General features: G+C 39.4%; 1 protein-coding gene across 1 annotated transcript; it reads right to left on the bottom strand.

Annotated features, from left to right (window-relative positions):
* Nucleotides 1–1478: 1478 nt before the first annotated feature.
* On the bottom strand, nt 1479–6066 carry LOC145610032 (potassium channel KAT3-like). Its single transcript, XM_081665275.1, has 11 exons — nt 5195–6066; nt 4894–5109; nt 4654–4809; nt 4478–4535; nt 4048–4365; nt 3377–3616; nt 3164–3262; nt 3033–3065; nt 2766–2951; nt 1995–2664; nt 1479–1841 (listed from the first exon to the last, which is right to left on the bottom strand). Exons 1-11 carry the CDS (start codon nt 5371–5373, stop codon nt 1735–1737), a joined length of 2262 nt encoding a protein of 753 aa, XP_081521401.1. The 5' UTR covers nt 5374–6066; the 3' UTR covers nt 1479–1734.
* Nucleotides 6067–21555: the final 15489 nt, after the last annotated feature.

Here is a 21555-nt window from a genome sequence, read left to right as displayed (position 1 = left end):
TAACGCATTTGCATCTCATTTGATTGAAACAGTGACAATGCCATTTTTATTCCAGCATGTTTGAATTTTCGAAATTGTGTTTGCTTCCTTACATTTTTGTCAAATTTTGATACTTGATATTTCTGGTACTAAATATTGTGTTCTAATTATGCAAGGTACTTGGTCATGGTTCGTGACATCTAGGATTAAATCTCGTTTACATCATTTGTCTTCGTGTTTGTTTTTTTACTAAATTAATTATGTGGAAATAGGTACTCCATAATCGTTATGATGGCTAACCGTTTTAGAAAGGATGGACTATGAACTTATAATGTTATTTGGTTTTGAATTTTTGTAGCATGAGAATTGACATTTGAAGTTTTCAGTTTTCTTGTTACACTTTTAATTACTTTTGTTACAAGTTTGCTTACTATTTGAACTTAGGGTATGGCTTGGATCGCGGATATGTAGGAAAGAAAAAAATGAAAAAATAAATACAAATTATTAAATTGGACCATTTGATATCATAAGACCACTTTATCGGTGGGTTGGGGCGTTAAGCCAAGGAAGAGAGAATTCTAGGTAGAGTCACATGCTTGACTAAGAACAAAGGTGGTCTAGTACGACAATCATACGCAAGTGTTTCTCTAAATATAGAAGTGGATGAGGTGGTTGTCGAAGAAATGAAGTATTGATTGTGCTAGGAGGGAGTCCTTAGTTGGAGAAGTATATGCTTTATTTCTAATGATGTTAGTTCCATACATTGCTTACTTTTGTATGTAGAATTAATGGTTACTGAGGATTTGCTAATAATGGTAAATGGTTTGGAACACTGATTGATAACTTTTTCAATGTTGTTCAAAATGATTATAAATGGAAATATGTATGTAATGTATGCTGTATCTCTGTTATCCAGCAGTGACTTGGTAACTATTATGATTGATATGTCAGGACCTTGAGGAGGAGATATGTTTACTGATATAATTCGAAATGATAAATGCATATAATCATCTAGCCTGTTGATTGTTACAATCTTTTTTAATGCATCACAATCTTTGGCTATATTATGCTGTTAGGTTACTAGGTATAGGTTTATAATCTTAGATGTTTGAGATGTAAGCAATAGTTGAATGTCATAACTTAGCTTGTTTATCCCTCCTGGCAAGCAAAGGATGGAGTGTAAAAATTCGATATACTTATTGCAAGACCAGCTATCCGCCTTTCTTGTCTTTGTGTCTTTCATTTTGATAGAGCCTCAAAGGTGCATCCTGATCCCATTGTGATTTGGAGACTAATGCACAAGGGTACTCAGTGACTCTCGTGAGATTATATATATGTTTCAAATTTCTGTTGCATCGTTTTATCACAGTCATGGAATAAACCAAACTGAATTTCTTGCTTTGAATGACAAATTGCTGTGGAAAGTTTAAGTCTACTTCAGTTAGTCTCAATGTTATGTCAAACGAAAAATTGTTGTACAATACAGTTAGAGAGCTATGAGGAAGAAGAGGTTTTTGGACCTCGTATATAATCTACTGTTGAATTCAACACTCGAATGAGGGCTTCCCCTTTCAATTTCAGTAAGTTAAGGAACTTAATTGATTTACAAGTTTTCTATCCAATTATCCCATCTGTTCTATGATACACTTTTCATTCCTCAAAATTTATTTTGGGAGGTTAGAAGAGTTCCATTTATTTGCAACTTGCATTTTAATTATGGAGCTAAATTGCTTTGAACTCTTTGGAACCTCGATGTTATTGCAGAAAAAATAGATGATCTCCATCTCTAATGACACCAATATCTTCTACTTCTGCATTATCAGTGCTGGTAATTCTTGTATAGCATCCGCCGAACTTCTGGCCTGCAGTGCACAGGTGTTTGACATCAGAAAGATACACAATAGATGAAGCAGCTAAGAAACGATAGGTTTTGCTTTTGAGTATACAAGTGAAGTCTGATCCATCATATTCAACTGTATCTTTGTAAAGTAAAGGTTTTTAAAAAAGGAGTTTACCTGCAATACTGAACAGCTCTTCAATGGTATCAGGCAGAACAATCAATTTGCCGAACTGCTTCTCCACACGGTCACTTTGTGACTGCACGTGAATAATAACTCTAATATTATTGTTTAAGTTTGAAATTGCTACTCCAGAATAGCTTGATCTAGACATCTCTGCTACTGCTTGGCTACAATAGTTCTTGCTGCCTTCTCGGTTCTCATGGCTGTTCTGGAACCCTGGTGATTGTATTTCACCGGCCTCTACACTAATCCTGTCACTTGATTCTCTTTTTCTATGAAGTATTTGTTCATTATATAAGTTTTCACTTCCTTGTTGCACTGAGAAATTTGATGCTTCCCACTTTGTGTCAGCACCTTCATCGACCAGAATCTTAACTGCACCAAGTTCTTCATCCTGAACAGCTGAACAAAACTTTGGTGGATCGTTTTGGATTTCTGATTGAATGGCCATGCCACATGTGGTTGGACTGTGGTATTCTTTAGCGCCCTCCTTGTATGTGGCCTTCCATCCTTCATTAGTCAAGGAACTTTCATGGAATCGGGCTTCACATCCAATTGTAGAGCACGTCTTACATCTGTGTGGACCATGAAACCATCCACCACAAAGATATTCCTCAACTACTGGCTGCATTAAACAACCTAGGCTTTCTAGAGACTTGAGTTTCTGCAAATAGATTAAGAGAATGATATTAGCACTCTGTTACGAAAACCAAGCCCAACCTGTTACCCTTTAGCTTTGCACACTTTTTGTGATAGAAAAATTACCAGATATAGATTGCTCATAATGATGTGTCCGTCTTCCTTGTGTGTGTGAAAAGAATTTGTAATCGAAGTTCTATTTATCCTTAATATCTGAGACAACTCTGTGGTCCGAACTGTGAAGGGTTGTGGTCTGTCACACAGGACCCCTATATCTCCAAATATATCTCCTGCAAGTACCTTTTGAATAACCTGCATATTCTTTTCACTGTCAGACATCATGAAAATTGATTTTCCTTTATGCTGTCACTGTTAAATCGAAAGCACAAGTACCTGTTCATGCCCATTAATGTGAGCTACCATGTCCTGTGAAAAAAAAAAAAACCCCCAAAACAGTTCCTTAGTATAGCAGCTCATTTGCGAATGCCTGTCTGTTTAAAGTGTTCGAGACAAATAGACTTTACCAGTGCACCAGATACAAGGATATACATGTCTGTTGGCGCTTCATTTTGTAAAATGACCTCTTCTCTTGGTGGGAAATATTCAGCCTCTATGTCTGAAACCTGTATACAAGGACTTCATAAGAATATATCATCATTTGGAAGAAATACTGTAGCGACTTTTTTTTTAGCTCTTACTGCTAGTTTTGAAGTTCGACGAGCTAGAAGACGTCTTACCAATTGTAAAAAAAAGTTTTGTGATACTCCACGAAAAAGCTGGACTTTCTGAAGAATGGGAAAAAAAAGATGTTGTGCAATGTTCGATCGAAGAGCTTTGGGAAGATCATTCAGGATCTCATGCTGTTTTAAACTGTCTGTTTTGAACTTCAGACAAATATGTGACAGCATTTGGTCCTGAATTCGTGGAGGAAGCTGATTGCGTGTTGCGAATTCTGAACAAGCCCTGACTGTATCCCTCTGTAGATTCAGTTAAAACGAGCATTAAATTAATGTTTTCTCTCTTTCCCTTAATTTTTTTTTTGTATACTTTCTCCATCTCATTGTCGTTGTCTGAAACATCTATCTTTCTGGTCCCTTTTCATTATTTTATTTGGTTTTTCTAGACTAATTAGTGCGTTCTGTTATCCAAGATGTTTGGAGTCTAGAAAACTTAATATTAATATTTTCTTATCAATAAGACAGTTGGAGTATTTTTGTTTTCTTTTACTCAAGGAAGATATGCAGTTATTAAATTAGTTTTGATACGTTGCAGGCTTGAAGCTACAATTCAGTTATGACTTATGTGAATGGTATGAATTGTTTTTTCGGTTTTTATCTAGCAGTATTATTGGAGCTTATTCTGCAATATTATTAAAGCTGGCAGGAGATGCAAAATTTTAGCTACTTACAAAAGTTCGTGTGTGGCTGGTCCAGTGAACAACAAGGTTTGTCATGTTTCCGATAAGATAAGAAGTGAGTCCGAGGTTGAACAGCATGTAGAAGATGTCGAATATCATCTCAATTGTGTTTTCAGCATGTAGGTCACCGTAACCAGTTGTAGTTAGTGTCACAATAGACCAGTAAATCGAGGAAATATATCTTTTCCCTATGCTCTGTGATTTAAAATCGGGGTTTACTGCACCAATCCATGTTTTCTTCGGATCAGGATATCTGTCTGCTATCAGATAATAGAAGCATCCAGCACAGTGAACAGCAAACAGAGTTACCTGCAGGAATAAAATCATAGCCATGAGAATTTTTCGACTCAATGATTGAACTCGAATACTCAATTATTGTAGTTGACTACGAAAAAGGTAAGTGAAGTTCATGATTGCTTACCGAGACAAGTTTAGTGCAGCGGGTCCAAAAGTAGTTGAATCTAATATCTTTCTCAAGCCTGAGGTCCAATAATAGAAAAAAAGTTATAATTTTGGTGAGTATCTTTTGTCAACTCTGAAATGCGATGCAGAACACAGATAGATAAAAAATGGTTCATTCCGAGTTTTGTTTTGGACCTTGCAAACAGTGAGCTGACTCTTCGAAGCCTCCAGAGTCTGAGCATGTTAAGTGCTTCAAACCCCAGTCCACCATTGTGGTTCGTAAAGATGAGGCTAAATGTCTGAAGAGGCGCTGTTGAGCAGACATCGAATATAAACCAGGTTGATAGGTACCTGTACGAAGACTTAAGAAAAAATTTAGTACAAATTTCTGCTGCTAAAATGATAAAACTGACAGCAGGAGTTTCTGTTTCTGACCTGACTGCGATTTTCTTATGATCATCAATAAGTAGGTAAGACCTACGATCAAGGTATGCAACGAAGAAGGTAAGAACAATATCAATGGCAAAAAAGGCATTGACAATGTGGTCAATGATGAAGATTGTATCCCGTTTATATGTAAGGAACGCGAATTCAAAAGGGCAGATCCATGCCGAGTACACAACCAGGACAACTAGCAGCATCTCCCATGCCCTGAAAATATTAAAAAGTAAGCAATGAGAAACTGCATATATACCATGGAATATGTTCTCATTTTTGCAGGATGTGGCTATCTTACCTATAGCGAGGATCAAAAGGTGAAACGATATGTTTCTTAAGTTTTATGGCTTGGTTCATTCGAGCACCAAGAGATGGCAGGATATCACTAGAGAACACGTTACCATAGCTACTACCTTCGATCCTCAGCTCATCTGTGTAGAAGCGGTTGAAAAATGATTTTGTGCAGGAAAAGGACATGCTTAAGTGCTAAAAGATTTTTGTGGTGCTCAATAGCAGATAAGCTGTAGTAAAAGAGCATCCAAAAGTTATTATTGTGCAGGGTTCTAAGCTGTGTTTGGAAGGTTTTATATAGTGAGGTAAGAATCTATTATTCCTATTCCTTGAATCTTTTTGTATTTGTCAGACGACTGTATGATGGCAAGTAAGTAGCGCGTAGCTGCCATGTACTTGGACAGATGAAGAAATTTAGTGAACGCGAACTTTCTTTTCATGTCTCAACAGAAATAGCAAGCAAGTATACGTACATATGGACCAGGAAGAGATCTTGTGTATGTAGAAGAAAGATCATGGGTGGGGTTATAGAGAGATATAGAGCAATTAATGTGGCAGAGATAAGTCTCTTTTGTGTTTTAGTTTTTGCTGGTATAATTTGATTGGGTCCATGGGTACGAGAAATAGGAAAAGCACTTAGAAAAATACTAGCTTACAGGGTAAAAAACCAACAGGTTTCTGATGTACACTGGAAGCAATGTTACAGACTTACAGTTAACGTCGATGGTAATGGTAATGGTAATGTTAACGAGTACAACGAGTATTGGCGGTGCAGGATGGCAGTGCATCAGTAAATTCTGTAGTATATGAATATGATATGTAAAAATTCTTGAAAAGGGGAACTGTGAAAACTTGTAATAGGCAATTCTGAGTTGACAGATTCTGAGTTAATTGTATTTTGATGTTGTTTTGACTTCAAAATTCCAATTCATAGTTTAAAGATAGAGGGAAGCCAAATTCTTAAGATGACCCACATCCACCCCACCCCAATCCCCACCCCAAAACACACAAAAAACAAGTGAAGAAAGGAAGGGGACCATATTATCCCAGTGGATTCTTGATTATTTGCATAATGTGAAGTAGCCACATGGTCCAATAAACAAGCTTTTAATATATATGTTTTTTAGTCTTTTTGTTTTTGTTAATATGTTTTAGGTTAGTGATTAAATGGATAAGGGCATGTCCAAATTATTGTATTGATGATTGGATTGTATTAAAATTGAACGGAGTTAAATTCTGCTGATTGAACGATATTCTTGTCTTTGATAGTCTTGGTTTGGTTATAGCCGAGAATACAGAATAACAATGAACTTCATTTAGAACATGTATGTATTGTCTCTACTAGACTACTAGTTCAACTAATTTACATACTTTGAAACAAAATTATTTTAATAATTAAATAAGTCTCAGAAAAAGTCGAAGATTTTTTTCCTATGTCTTTATCTCTTTTTTATCTCAAATACCGAAAATGTAACCTATTTTTTACGTGAAAAAATTACATGATCTCATTTTGTTAAATGATCAATGTTGAGCTCATATAAAGAGAAATTGATTTTGAAGTGTCGATATGTAACTTGGATCTTCTTACACCCAATGCTAAAAATTTCATATTGAAAGGGGGATGGTGTGGATGAGATTTAAATTGTGTCATTCATGTGAAAGGACCAATTCAATATTTAATAATTATAATATTAATAATTATAATTACTATTTAATAATATTAAAAATAGTAATAGTAATAGTAATTATATAATGATAATAATAGTATTAATAATACTTATAATTAATTATTAATTATAATAATAAGAATAATTGATTTTTTAGAATAAAAATTAATATTAAAGATAATAACTAATATTAAAAGATAATACTAATTATTAATTTTTATTAATAATAATATAAATTATATTTATTAATTTTTAATAATAAAAATATTAATTAAATAATATTTAATAATAATTATAATTAATATAATAATAATAAAATTTAATGATTATAATAATAATGCAATAATATTAATAATAGTAACAATAGTAGTAGTAGTAGTAGTAGTAGTAGTAATAATAATAATAATAATTAATATTTAATAATAATAATAAATAATTACTATTACTATTATAGTAGTAGTAGTAGTAGTAGTAGTAGTAATAATAATAGTTATAATAATAATAATAATAGTAATAATAATAGTTATAATAATAAACATAGTTATAATAATAATGAAATCTGCTCTGCTCTGCTGAAATCTGCTCAGCCCACAAGCTCAAAAGAACAGGGCCTAAGTTGGTGACTAGAGTTCCACGATTGATTTTGTACTCTATTGCATACCCCTAAGAGCATCAACACTCGTGGTATAATTTTATACCACGGTGTAAATATATATTCATCCAAAAGTTGTAAATTTTTACTACCTTGGTGGCATAAAACTATACCATCAAATGGTACTCCTTCCGTTTTTAAATACTTGCTCCACTTTCCTTTTCCGACCGTTTTTAAATACTTGCTCCATTTCCTTTTTTGTAAAGCTTTTACAATATTTAGTTCCATTCTCACACTTAGTGGACCTAACATAATACTCTCTCTCCTCCTATTCTTTCACTACTTTTGCTTTTTATAATTGTTTATTTTCTCAACTACCCCACTACTTTCATATTTTATTACTTTCTCCAATTTCTCCAAAAACTCCGCGCATAGAGAAATAGAGCAAGTATTTAAAAACGAAGGGAGTATATATCATCCATGGTAAACTTTTGCTAACGTTCCACGTGAAACATGAACCAACCAGATCACGGCATGTGGCCTAGTTGTCATACATCTTTTTTTTTTTCAATTGAAAATTATTAAGTCAAAAATTATGAAAAATTACCATTGTTCATAATTTTTCAATACATACACATAGACCCCCATATTGATATAGTTTTATATATTTTTGAAATTCTCTTTTTTCTACCTAAATTGCTTATTTTTATTTAATTAACTTTATAAATAGTAATTAGTTATATTCAACATAAAACAAAATATAATTATAATTTAATTAAGTGTATAATCATACATATAGGAGAGGGAAAATGTGTTGATAAACTTTTTTAATACCATGAGAGGGGTGATTTTTGGAAAGTATATAGTATTGTGGTATAGATAATGTGGAGGAGTGAGAAAGTGGTAGAGAGAGGGGTGGTATAAATTTTTATACCACGAGTGATGATGGTCTAAATGAAGGGGTCTTAATCTTCTAGACTCCTACCATGTGCAATGTTAAATGAGAATTTAGTCCAATAGGTTTGGAAGCTCTCTCCATTATTAGATTTAGATATCTTAATAATGAAAGCGGTCTTATGTAATGTACAGGACAGCTCAACGTTAGGCGAGGATCCAGTCCAATAGAGGTGGAAGGTCTCCCATTATGGCCTTAATTGCCTCTAAATCCCACGAGGTTTAGTTTTGTGGTCCACTGTTGGAAAAGTTTGCACCAACTTGCTCCTAACTTCCTAAGTCCCATCTTACTAGGCTTTTAATATTACAGTAAATGAAATTAGACTTTTTTTTATGGATTCAAACTTGAACTAGACTGAACCGAACTAATTAAATTGAATTAAGCCTATATCTTAGGTATTTTGGTAAATTAGGGTATAGGGGATTAGGGTCCACCTAAATTGCCAATAAAACATTCTAGGAGGATGGATGTTTAATAATCGAGGACAAACGATGTATGCTCTAAAATAAATGTTGTATATTAATGTTTTAATTTTATATACTTTCTCCATTTTTCTAAGCTATACTCACTTTTTACTTTCATCAGTACTTTATACTTGTATTATTTTGTTTAAGTTTTTCATAGCAGTTTTTTAATTTATTATTTATATCATCTATAAGACCACAATCACACTGAGGCCCAATTCAATTTAATAAATCTTTTACCACCTCTATGTTTTTTAACAATCCCTTTTTTTTCTTTTTTTTTTTTTACATTTTTTGGTTTGCGTAGTTATAGTAACTAAATCAGCAACATTAAAATATTACAATATGGTCAATATCACAACTGTGGTATATATATATATATATATATATATATATATATATATATATATATATATATATATATATATATATATATAGGGGAGGGCTCTTGTGAGAACACCTCCCTTATGTGAGAACACTCTCTTATGTGAGAATAAATCTGGGTCGTTGATTAGATCTAATCCAACCGCAAAAAACATGCCATTAGTAATGGCAATTTCGTAATTTCGTTTGCTGAACCCTCCTCCTTCCTCTTTCATGTTGTTCTTTCTCTCTCTAAAAATTTCAGCAGCTTTTTCTCTCTCTCCCTCTACATACTCCTATTTCATATACCTCTTTGGTTGTCTCTCTCTCTCCTCCATTGAAGGAGCTTTTAAGCTTTCTTTCCTCCATTGAAGGAGCTTCGCTCTAAGCTATCTCTCCTCCATTGAAGCCACTTCTAATTAAGGTAATCATCATAAATCAATTTCACAATCTAGGGTTTAAATCAATATGTATAATTTCAAATTTGGGTCTACTTTTCAATTATTTAATTTTTTAACATTATCTTTTTAGTTTGATGTGTTCAATTCTTCATTCGATTTATGAGTTATAGATAATTTCCAGGCATTAATGGATGTTCAGGAAATTATTTAATTAATTTCACATTTTTATATTTTTGATGTTCTAAATATTTGGTTTCGTGTTCTGAAATTAGTGGATTTGTGTTTGTTTATGTAAATTAGGTTTTGATAAATTTGATTCTATCTTTATAATTAATTATACTCAAATGGAAACATTTTATTGTTTGATAAATCTCTTTTCGGTGAATATTCTCGATGTGCTTTGTGTGAATTTCCTGAGCAAGACTCTCGGCATGATTGACAACCGATATTTGGAATATAAAAATTCTTTTTGGCACAAATACAACAACAAACCAAAAAATTTGGTAATATCTATCTGTCTCATTTACTTGTGCTTAGAATCAGATATTCTAAACATTTATTTCAATGTTCTAATTCTTATATCACATGTACTAAAATTATACTCATATGTTCTAAATCAGTTGCTTTAAAAAAAATTCATGTTCCAAATAGTACTTATGCTCTTAACATGTTTACTTATACATTCTTAATATTTACCAGTTTTTTTGGAATTGTACTCCGTATGTCATTTTCTAATACTTTTTTTAATGTTTAATTTTTAGTTGAGGGCTTTTGCCGTGTTCTTGTCAACCAAGAGATCAAAATGCGATCAAGAGGTTTCTAGTTTCAAAACTAGGACATTAAAAAAATGAGTTAAAGAACCAATGGTAACAATGATAATTGCGGCGTGTTTTTTCTTAAACACATGGAAACATATCATGGTGAGAAAGATATACCAAGTGGGATAGTGGATCAAAATTGAATGATGTAATTTGTTTTATAGTATTACGCATGTTCATATGTTCTAAATTTTTATACATATGTTCTAAATTTAAACTCATAAGTTCCAAATTGTATAATGTAAGTAGCAGATTTAATTGAATCATGTAAGTTGTGTAAATCTATTTTTTTTTTTATAATGATGTAAATTAAAAAATGGGATAGCGGATACCAAAGTCTAATGATTTTATCTTATTATATTGCAGATCGATCAAATGAAGAAATTGAGGGTGGATTTTTGTGCTAAAATATTATCACACAAGGAAAATGAACTACATCATGAGATTACTTCAAGATCACGGAAATGGCGAAAGAAAATAATTTGTAATAAAATTTTAGAAATAGCATGTAGAATTTTATATAGTATAATTATACTAAAACTATTTTTCTAAAAGGTTGTGTTCGAATATATAAGCTTGTCTTGTCTTTTTTGTGATCTACTTCATTGTTATGCATGCAAGAATATAAAAATACAATTTATTATATATTAATACTCATATGTTCCAAATTTTTATCCATATGCTATAAATATTAATGTGAAAATATATAATGTTATATAAATTTTTATGTTCTAAATTGTTATTTAGAAATCCCCTTAGAACAAAAATATAGCATGTTATTGTAAAATATTAGTCATATGTTCTAATTTTTTACCCATAAGCCCATAAGTTCTAAATTTTTATAAATTTGTTCTAAATTATTACTCATATGTTCTAAAATTTTAGCCTTATGTTCTAAATTATATCTTTATATATGTTTTAAATTATAACTCATATTTTTTATATTAAAACTCATATATTCCATTTTTTTTACTCATATCCTCCCACCCAAATACATCTGAATGAAATTTAAAGTCATGCAGCACACCCTCCCACCAATTTAAATCATTATGGTCTAAATTTTAAATTTTGAAATCCCATCGAAAACATACAAAACACATATCATGAATTAAAAAATAGTACTTATGTATTCAAGAACTAAGAATTTAAGTGATAAATTTTAATCATATGGTCTAAATTAAAATTTTGAAATCGCATCGGAAACATACAACACACATGATTACTTATTATAACTCATATGTTCTAAATTTTTAGTCATATGTTCTAAATTTTTAGTCATATGTTCTAAACTTCAATACATACGAAGTATATGTATTAAATTCAAACTATAATCATTTTTATACTACAAAAAAAAGTGTTATTCAATACACAGATTCAAAAAAATGTTCTAAAATCATTAAGTATTATCTAACTTTCTTTGGATAATTTTGAATATCATGGTTGTTTCGGGGTTTTTTGAGTCCCTCGGGAGAGTTACAACACTAAGACTGGTCGCTCCACCTGGATGCCTGTACCTGCAAAACAACGAGCCACCAAATGGTCGGTGGTCCGCCTCCGAAGCTTAAGTTAGTCCAAGTCCAGAGTTTAAGGTGCGGAATGTAAAGGATATCTGCTCGGATTCCGAGCTCAAGTGTACTGTACCCTTGGGGGTGACAGTTCTAACAATGATTGGTAATCCCTGAGTGTAAAGTGTTAAACGTCAGTGTCAACGTCAATGGGTCAAAAGGTGGTTTAGTGTATCCGAAGTTCTGAATAATCGTGTCCCCCATAAATGAGGAGGTCAACTCCTACTTATAGGTTTCTCGAAAAATGTGCACTTACTAGGGTTTCGTGCAGCTTAGCAGACCTCGGGATTTGGGCCTAAAAGCCGCCAATCCGGGATCCTTTTATCTGTCTGCCACGTGTCATTCCCTGATTGGTCCATGGTGGCGCCCCTTTCAGTGACACGTGGCGGACTCTGAGTGGGCCAACTGGCCTTGGGTATTTTTACCCAAATCATTTGCCCCTCACAGGTAACACGGGCTTGCCACGTGCTGCCTGTGACAGGTGTCGGCATCCGGCTGGTCGGATTCAAAAAATTACCGAGGGGGAAAAATTTTAGGGTTTTTAACCTTTCTTTAAATAGAAAGTTTTCACCCCCCTGGAAATGTTACACCGTTGCGAATCTTTGGAGAATCTCTGACTTTTGACTTTAAGAATCTCAAAATTCCCCAAGTATTCATCTTCCAAGCATCCGACACTCGGCCTACTTGTCCGACCATTCTTCAGTCGACCAAGCGTCTCTTTTACCCTTCTTCTAAAGGTAACGCCTGTTTCTTCTTTTATCTTTCTTTTTTTCTTTGTTGTCGAAAAAAATGGTTTCCCAGTCGCATGCGGCACAGTATAGGATAGTGATCAGCCGGTCACCGGGGACGGCTGAATCTAGAACTTGCAGTGCCGACTGCTTGGCCAGCGATTGTGCTTTGCGAACTTCTCCGAATCCGACTGGTTTCGTGTCTGTGCAGGACACAATGGCCAGAACAAAAAGAACAGCAAGATTATCCGACTCTGACAGATCTTTTTTCCCGTCAGACGGATCAACTCTGTATTCTGACGGCTCCATGAGGGTGCCTCGAAGTGAGGTGTCAGAACACCCTAATAGTCCTTCTTATCTTCCTCCTACCCCCACCTATTACCATTCGTCCACTTCAAGCGGTACTCCTAGTGATAGGATACTGGAGGAGGCGGATGAAACTTATGCAGCCGGGCCTTCTGAACAGGCGCCGGAAGAGAGTCTAAGGGAGGACCCTGTCAGCCCTATCTGGCAGTCCCTTAGCTCTGATGATAATTCTGATGACGGGTCGGCCTCGTCATCTTCTTCAGATAATTCTCCTGCCTCTTCAGGGGAGGCAAGGTCAAAATTAAATGATGCCAGGGAATCCCTGGCAGCTGAGAAGGGGGAATCTTGGGCGGAGCCGAGCGCTTCCAGGCGCTTGGAGAAAGCCCCCTATTATCATCATGTTTCGCAGAGCAGGCGGAACTCCATGGCAAACAGCCTTGCAAATTTTAGACGCAAGGTTGTGCTGGGCCATGGCTTTACTTTGTGCGTCCCAAATAAGGACGACACTATTACTTGGCCGAGCATGGCCAGCTACCAAGACCGAGCATTCGGTTGTTATGAGGCGGCCTTTCAGGCTGGCTTGCGCTTCCCTCTCCATCCGGCTGTGGAGAGAATTTTGGATGGATACCAACTTGGTATCTGGCAACTTGTACCCAATTCCTGGATAAACATTCTGGGGTATGTTGCCGCCTGCGAGATGCTAGAGGTGGAGGCGAGCTTTGAAGCATTCGCCCATATGCATTATCTTAGCAGGGCGCCTGCTAGGGGTGGCGAGGGCTGGTACACCTTGACTACTTGCAAGGGGTACATGATGGCTGTCGGTAAAGAGAACAAGTGGAAAGATTGGAGAACTAAGTTCTTTATAGTCAAAGCTGCCGACTGCCGCCTGAACCAAAAGTATAACAGGTGGAACAAGGATCCACCTCTCCTAGCAGGCAGGGGTGCATTGTCAGCTCTTCCTAGACGAGCAAAGGAGGAGATCATGGATGCGGGTTTGTTTACCGTATCTGTGAAGACGAATGATGTGGGGGACAAAATAGTCACCCCCCAAAGCTATCTCCCTTTGTACAAATGGTTTGAGGAAGGGACATTCTTGGCCGCTTGTGGGCTAAGTACTGAGATGCCGAGAGGTAGTCGGCCGTCTGTTTTGTATACCATGTTTTTCTTGTCTTCACTTGTTACATGTTTCTAACACTTGATTCTTTTTTGCAGACAAAGCAATGGAGAAACTCTCGGCCTCCAGGAAGCCGGCTGTATCTGCTGCCAGATACAGATCAAATGCCCTTAACAGGGCGGATGCCACCACTGCAAGGGTGGAAGGGCAGCAACCAGCCGGTACCCCAGGGGTGAGATTTGCATACTCAGCACCCATCTGATTAATGCCGAGTTTGTACCGAATGTTTTCTGACCTTGTTTTGTCTTCAATGATACAGGGTACCTCCTCTAAATCCCCGTCCAAACCATCCGACCCTAAGCTCCAAAAGACTAGGGCGGGTGATGTGAGCGCATCCGGCCTGGGTGGCCGAAAGCACGTTGCTCATAAGCCCAAGAGGCCCTCAGATGCCCCTGCTGGTGAGGCGAGGTTTTTGGGGGAAAAACCCCCCTCCTCTTCTGGTAAGGAGAGGTTTCTGGGGAAAAGACCCGCCTCTTCTGCTGGTCAGAAGAGGTCTCTGGGGGAAGAGGAGTTGGACGAGGGCGACGGTAAGACCATTCGTCCTCCCTTTCTTTTCTGCAGGTTATGCATAGCATTTTTTCTAACTTTTTCACCTTGCAGTTCCTGTGCAGAGGCCGACTGTAGTTCAAATGGCCAAGTCCATGCTGAGGGCGATTGATCCGGATGATAAAGCATCCGTCAGAGGAGTCGGCACCCTAGACCTTGATGGCATTCTAGGGAACCTTTGTGAGGTATAGACTTAGCTTTGAATCTCTTTTTCATTCGGCTTTTTCTGTTATCCGCCTGGTTCTTAACCATCCGGCTTCATTTTTGCAGGCCATGCTGCGCGTCCAAGGACTCGGACGACCCCTCAAGGAGAAGTCCAAAGAGGTAAAAGCTGCTAAGGCTCAGGTCGAGTCCGCCTTGGATAGAGCTCAATTTGATATTGCCCAGAATGAATTACTGACGCTTGATATGATGTATTCGCAGTCGGAGGCCAACCTGCAGGTGAAGAAGGACCTGGACTCGGCCAAGCTTCAGATCTCCAACCTTAAGAAGGAGATTAAATCTCTTAAGGAGGAGTTCGAGCCTCTCAAGGAAGCCAAGGACGAGGCCGAGAGAGCCAAGCAGATGGTGACCCGCCTGAAACAGCGCCTCTCAAATCAGGAGCATCAGCTGAAGGCCAAGTATGAGTCCTTTGTCGAGCAAGAACGATCTGAACTGGTCAAGCAAATGATCAGGGATAATGAGGTCGTCATGCGGGACACTTGGGCGGCCGTTCAGCCAGACTTGGATTATCAGGTTTGGAAATCCAAGTTTGAGGAGCTTAGCAAAGCTTTCGACGATCGCCTCCTTGAGGAGATGGAAGAGGCTTCCAAGGCTGATGCTGAGGCCGAGGCTGCTGAAGGCTCTGGGTCCGAGTCTTCTGAGGAGTCGTCCTCTGGGGAGGAAGAGGAAGATCAGGCGGAGGAGCGAGAGAAAAATGCTGAAGAGCAGCCGAAGGGCAACAGTCCGGCTGCCAACAAAGAGGCTCTCCCCTGATCACTTAAGCTTTTTATTGTTGTTTCTGTGGCCGAATGGCCAAGTACTTGCTTTTCCGGCCTGTGTGCCGAGTATTTTTGTATTTTTACCGACCGAGGGGTCGGGTAATTTGACAATTTCCCTGGCTTTGCCAGATAACAATTTTTACCAATCGTCCGGTGGCGATTGGTCACTTTAATTTGAATCATTCGGCCATTTGGCTGATTTTCATATTCTGCCCTTTGTCAAATCTTGAAATTTTTGCATGTTTTTTGACCAAGTATTATAACCTGTATACCATGCGAATGTTCTTGCCCCTGGACGGATGTCGAGTGGTTTCGGTTTATGAGATTGATTGACTTGAAAATTATTGATACTTAGAAGAGTATTTATGGTTTCTAAGTCAATCAATCACTATGGTGATTGCCCCAAACCACGCGGCAGACGTCCATCCAGAGTTGAGCAAGAGTAAGTGTTCTTTCGGCCATTTGGCTGAACAGAACTCAAATTTCCAACTTAGCTGATTTGCTAAGGAAAAATCCCCGCCTGTTTTGCCCCATAGGCAAAAGCAGGCGCATCCGGCCATTGGCCTCATTGAGATTAAAGTGTAAGTCTTGGGACTTGACTTTTTATCGTTTAAAACAATTCATCCGCCTGTCTTGCCCCATAGGGTAGGATCAGGCGGCATCCGGCTAATAGCCTCAAATAATTGTCAAGTAATTAGCTTAACGGGTTTTATTAAATCGTTCCGCCTGTTTTACCCTTGAGCTAAAACAGGCGCATCCGGCTTGATGCCTCAGTTAGCCTCTACTTATGAAACAGTGACCATTTCTGAACTGTGTTTGAACAGATAGAAAATTTGGCCTTTTAGATTCCACTTTCGATTAAAACAAACGACTACGAGTGCTATCATAGCATTCGGTAGGGCCGCTTGATATATTCGTAGAGCAATGTACCACCCAAATGGGAGATGCTCTCCTCGACGAATGATTGTCGCCGGTTATCTGACTCATGTTGGAGCAGACGGCCATACTCATGTTGGAGCAGACTGTGACCTTTCGGTAGTAATATCCGGCCATGGGCCTCACGTCACTGGGACGTTAGTTTATCTACTAAGTTTCAAACTTAGTTCATTATCCGGCCATTGGCCTCAATAGCCTCTAATCACGAAACAGTAGCTGTTTTCCATTCGTACTAGAATAGTTGGAAAACTTATGCTTTTTAGATTTCATGTTTAGATTTAAACAAACGACTACGAGTGCTATCATAGCATTCGGTAGGGCCGCTTGATATATTCGTAGAGCAATGTACCACCAAAATGGGAGATGCTCTCCTCGACGAATGAATGTCGCCAGTTATCTGACTCATGTTGGAGCAGACGGCCATACTCATGTTGGAGCAGACTGTGACCTTTCGGTCTCTTTTTATCCGGCCTTAGGCCTCATTCTTTATCAAGTATAAACTTAACAAAGTTTCTCGTAGGAACGACTGTTAAGAACAATCGGATCCTTCAATTGGTTGGGACGTCTGCTGTTGAGACAGTCGCCTTACAAGTATATTGGCCGTCTGTAACCGGTACAGGCGGTCCTTAAAAAAAAAAAAAAAAAAAAAAAAAAAAAAAAAAAAAAAAAATTTGAAAAAGGGAAGCATGTTCTCATTAATAATTTGTGGATAACAAAATTTGGAGTATTTACACTTGTACTTAGAAGTAGTACTTTTTCAAGTTGTCTACATTCCAAGTTCTGGGCAGCCGCCTGCCGTCTGGATCTTCCAGGCGGTAGGTGCCGTCTCTTACTTCTTCATAGATTCGGTAGGGGCCTTCCCAATTTGGGGTTAGCTTTCCCTGTTCATTCGCCCTACCGACTGCTTCCATTTTTCGCAGCACAAAGTCTCCCACTTTGAGAGGACGCTTGTGTACTCTTTTGTTGTAAGCCCGAGTCATTCTCAGACGGTATATCTCATGACGCAGGGCAGCATTGCCCCTGCGCTCTGGTAGAGAGTCCAATGCTAGGCGCATGGCCTCACAGTTCACCTTCTCGTCATACAACATGATTCGAAGAGTCGGCTCATAGTGCTCAATGGGCAAAACAGCTTCTGCACCATAAACCATAAGAAATGGGGTTTCTCCAGTTGCCCCTTTAGCAGTCGTCCTAATGGACCAGAGGACGTGTGGTAATTCATCTGCCCAAAGGCCACCAGCTCGCTCAATTTTCTTTTTAATCCCTTCTGAGATTAACTTGTTAAAAGCATCAACCTGGCCGTTTGCTTGGGGCCGGCCGACTGATGCGAAGAAACTGGAGATCCCTTGGTCTCTCAGCCAAACCTTGAGCTGAGGTGTTTCGAATTGAGGACCATTGTCAAACACCATGGACATGGGCACCCCAAACCGAGTGATTATGTTTTTCCAAATGAAGGAAATGACATCTTTAGTCTTAATGTTTTTGACTGCCTCCGCCTCTACCCATTTAGTAAAGTAGTCAACAGTCACCAGTATGTAGCGCCTGCCGCCTGGTGCGGCTGTATAGGGCCCAAGAATGTCCATGCCCCATTTGGCAAAGGGTATTGGGCTGTGGATGGCCGACAGGTCTGTAGCCGGACGATGAATGAGCTTGCCAAATTTCTGACACTTGTCGCATTTTTTCACCAATTCCATTGCATCCGACTCCAGTGTAGGCCAGAAGTAAAGCCGCCTGGCTTTGGCTGCAAGGGATCTGCCTCCTATATGAGAGGCGCAGAATCCTGCATGCAACTCTTCGAGGACTTCCTTACCCTTCTCAGGGGTAACACACTTCAACAGAGGCTTCAGAAAACCAGCCTTGAAGAGTTCTCCTTGTCGTAACTCGAAGTTAGCCGCTCGTTTTTTCAAAACAGCCGCCTCCTGTGGTGAATCAGGAAGCGTACCGTCTGTAAGATAAGTCCGGATGCTGTCCATCCAGGTTGAACTTCGATCAAGAACTCCAATGGGGTCTTCTTCAGAGATACTCCTCTTTTCCATGACTTCCCAGAAGACTGACCGAGGTGTTTCACAAGAGGCGGATGATGCCAGTTTGGACAGAGCATCCGCCTGATTGTTGGAAGACCTGGGCACCTGACTTAGAGTAAACTCTTCAAGTGTCCCAACTTCAGTCTTGACCGCCTGCAGGTATTTTATCATGGCCGGATGTATGGCCTCGTACGTTCCATTGACTTGGAGTACGACCAGTTGAGAGTCTGAGCAGGCGTCAACCTTCTTTGCCCCTGCTGCCTTACAGTACCGAATGCCAGCAAGCAGGGCTTCATATTCGGCCTCATTATTAGAGACCTGGAACTTGAAGCGTAGTGCATATTCATATTTGTCCCCTTCAGGAGACTGACAGATAATCCCTGCACCACAGCCATTCACAGTGGAGCTCCCGTCCACATACACTTTCCAAACCTGACTAGTATCATCCGGAGCAACCGGCCTTGTCATTTCTACAATAAAATCGGCGAATGCTTGCCCCTTTATTGCTTTTCTGGGTTCGTAAGTGATTTCCAGTCCTTGCATTTCAATTGCCCATTTGAGCATTCGGCCAGAAGACTCCAAGGTTGTCAGAGGCCGCTTGATTGGTTGGTCAGTATAGACCACTACCGCATGTGCCAAGAAGTAAGGTTTCAACTTTTTGATGGCCATGTAAAGAGCAAGACCACACTTTTCAACCATGGGATACCGAAGCTCAGCGTTCCTGAGAACATGACTAATGAAATAGACCGGGAGCTGAGTGCCGTCTCTTTCAGCTAAGAGAACAGCGCTGAGGGCATGTTCGGAGACGGCCAGATACATGAAAAGCGTCTCTTTGGGCAAAGGGATGACCAGCCTTGGCAAAGAGTGTAGATGAGTTTTTAACTTTTGGAGGGCCGCCTCTGCATCATCACCCCATTCAAAGTTAGTCTTCTTCCTGATTGCTTGGAAAAAGTAGAGACACTTATCACCTGACCGACTGAGGAATCTCCCCAAGGCCGTCAGACAACCTGTAAGCTTTTGAACCTCTTTCACAGTACGGGGCGACTGCATGTCGATGACCGCCTGTATTTTCTCCGGGTTGGCCTCTATTCCCCTTTGATCAATCAGGAATCCGAGAGACTTCCCAGACTCAACACCAAAGACACACTTTTTTGGATTTAGCATGACCTTGTGCCGCCTGAGTGTGGCGAATGTTTCTCGGAGATCAGCAAGGTGATCCGCCTGAAGTTTGGATTTGACTATCATGTCGTCAATATATGCTTCCACATTTCTCCCAATCTGACGAATGAGAACTGTGTTAATCATTCGTTGGAAGGTAGCAGGCGCATTCTTCAAACCAAACGGCATTACTGTATAGCAAAACAACCCCTGATCAGTGACAAAAGCAGTCTTCTCTTGATCTTTTTTCCACAAGGGTATCTGGTGGAAGCCTGAATAGGCGTCCATAAAGCTCATCAGGGCATGGCCGGCTGTTGAATCGACCAGACTGTCGATTTTTGGCAATGGATAACTATCCTTCGGACATGCCTTGTTCAAGTCGGTGTAGTCAACACACATTCGCCAAGTACCATTCGGCTTTTTTACCAACACAACGTTGGCTACCCAATCAGGGAAATTGCATGGCCGAATGAACTTAGCATTCAGCAGCTTCTGAACTTCAGCGGCTGCCGCCTGACTTCTTTCTTCGCCGTGATTTCTTTTCTTTTGCCGGATGGGCTTCTTTTTGGGATCCACGGCGAGTTTGTGAACAGCAAGATCTGGGCTTATGCCAGGCATCTCTTCTACTTCAAAGGCAAAGATGTCTTTGAATTCTCTCAGGAGCTGGTGCAAACTGTTACCTAGCTTGGCAAAAGCAATCGTCCCTACTTTAACAGTCCGCTCTGGCCGAGCGTCGTCCAGGGGGATATCGATGTGTTCACCAGCCGGCTGGGGACGGAGATCATCCGGCCGTTCCCCAGTCAGTGACTGCTATTGCCTTTCTTTTTTGACCGCCACCAGCTGAGCCACTTTCCTCTTTTTCTCAGCTGGTGGGGCCGCCTTGTCCTCCCTGATATCATCAAGGTCGACTGTTTGTTTGCCCCGGAAGGTTGCTGCGACCGCGGGCTTAATGTCCGAGAGATAACATTCCCGGGCTGTTTTTTGGTCCCCATTAAGGGAGCCGACTGCGCCATCATCCCTCTCATACTTAACAAGCATGAGAGCAGGGATGATGACGGCCTTGCACTCGTTGAGAGTGGGTCGACCAAAGATGAGGTTGTAGGCAGAAAGCTCTTCAACCACGAGGAACCGGATGGTCATATGCCGACCGTTTCCTTTTTGCCCCAGCCGGATGGGCAGATCTATTCGGCCGACTGGGTGTACAAGTCCTCCCCCAAACCCTACAAGGGTGTGAGAAACCTCCATCATACTGTCCGGCTTATACTTGAGATTTGACAAGCACTTGAGGCTGATGAGGTCAGAGGAACTGCCTGTGTTGATCAATATTCGACCAACCAGTTGGTTGGCCACTTTACATTCAATGACCACAGGGTCATCATGCGGCCGACGGACTTTGCCTCTGTCCTTTTCGGTGATGATGACTTCAGGGAAGGCGGATGTTCCTGCCGCTTCTCCCCCTTCAACAGAATGGATCATCTTTTTCAGATGATCCTTTGTGCCCCGAATGGTCGGGCCACCCCCGGCGAATCCGCCTGCTATAGTGTATACCGGCTCTTCATCGGTGTCGGTACTATCAGTCGGCTGGGGAGCCATCTTTTTGGACTGCCCCTGCTTCGCCTTTGAAGTCACTTTGGACTTCACATAGGACTTTAGTTGTCCTTTGTCGGCCAAACGGTCAAGTTCTCGTTTGAGAG

This window comes from Chenopodium album, chromosome 24, assembly GCF_948465745.1.
Source record: "Chenopodium album chromosome 24, dcCheAlbu1.1, whole genome shotgun sequence".
Taxonomy (NCBI): Eukaryota; Viridiplantae; Streptophyta; class Magnoliopsida; order Caryophyllales; family Amaranthaceae; genus Chenopodium; species Chenopodium album.
Note: the sequence above shows the minus strand (reverse complement) of the source record. Positions and strands in the feature narration are given on the sequence as shown.

Excerpts from the sequence above, each read along its gene's own strand:
- LOC145610032 (XM_081665275.1), bottom strand. The coding sequence starts at position 5,373 with ATGTCCTTTTCCTGCACAAAATCATTTTTCAACCGCTTCTACACAGAT. Across the intron at positions 3,617-4,047 it reads CCAGCCACACACGAACTTTT|AGGGATACAGTCAGGGCTTG; the intron begins GTAAGTAGCTAA and ends CTGAATCTACAG. Across the intron at positions 3,263-3,376 it reads AAAACTTTTTTTTACAATTG|GTTTCAGACATAGAGGCTGA; the intron begins GTAAGACGTCTT and ends CCTTGTATACAG.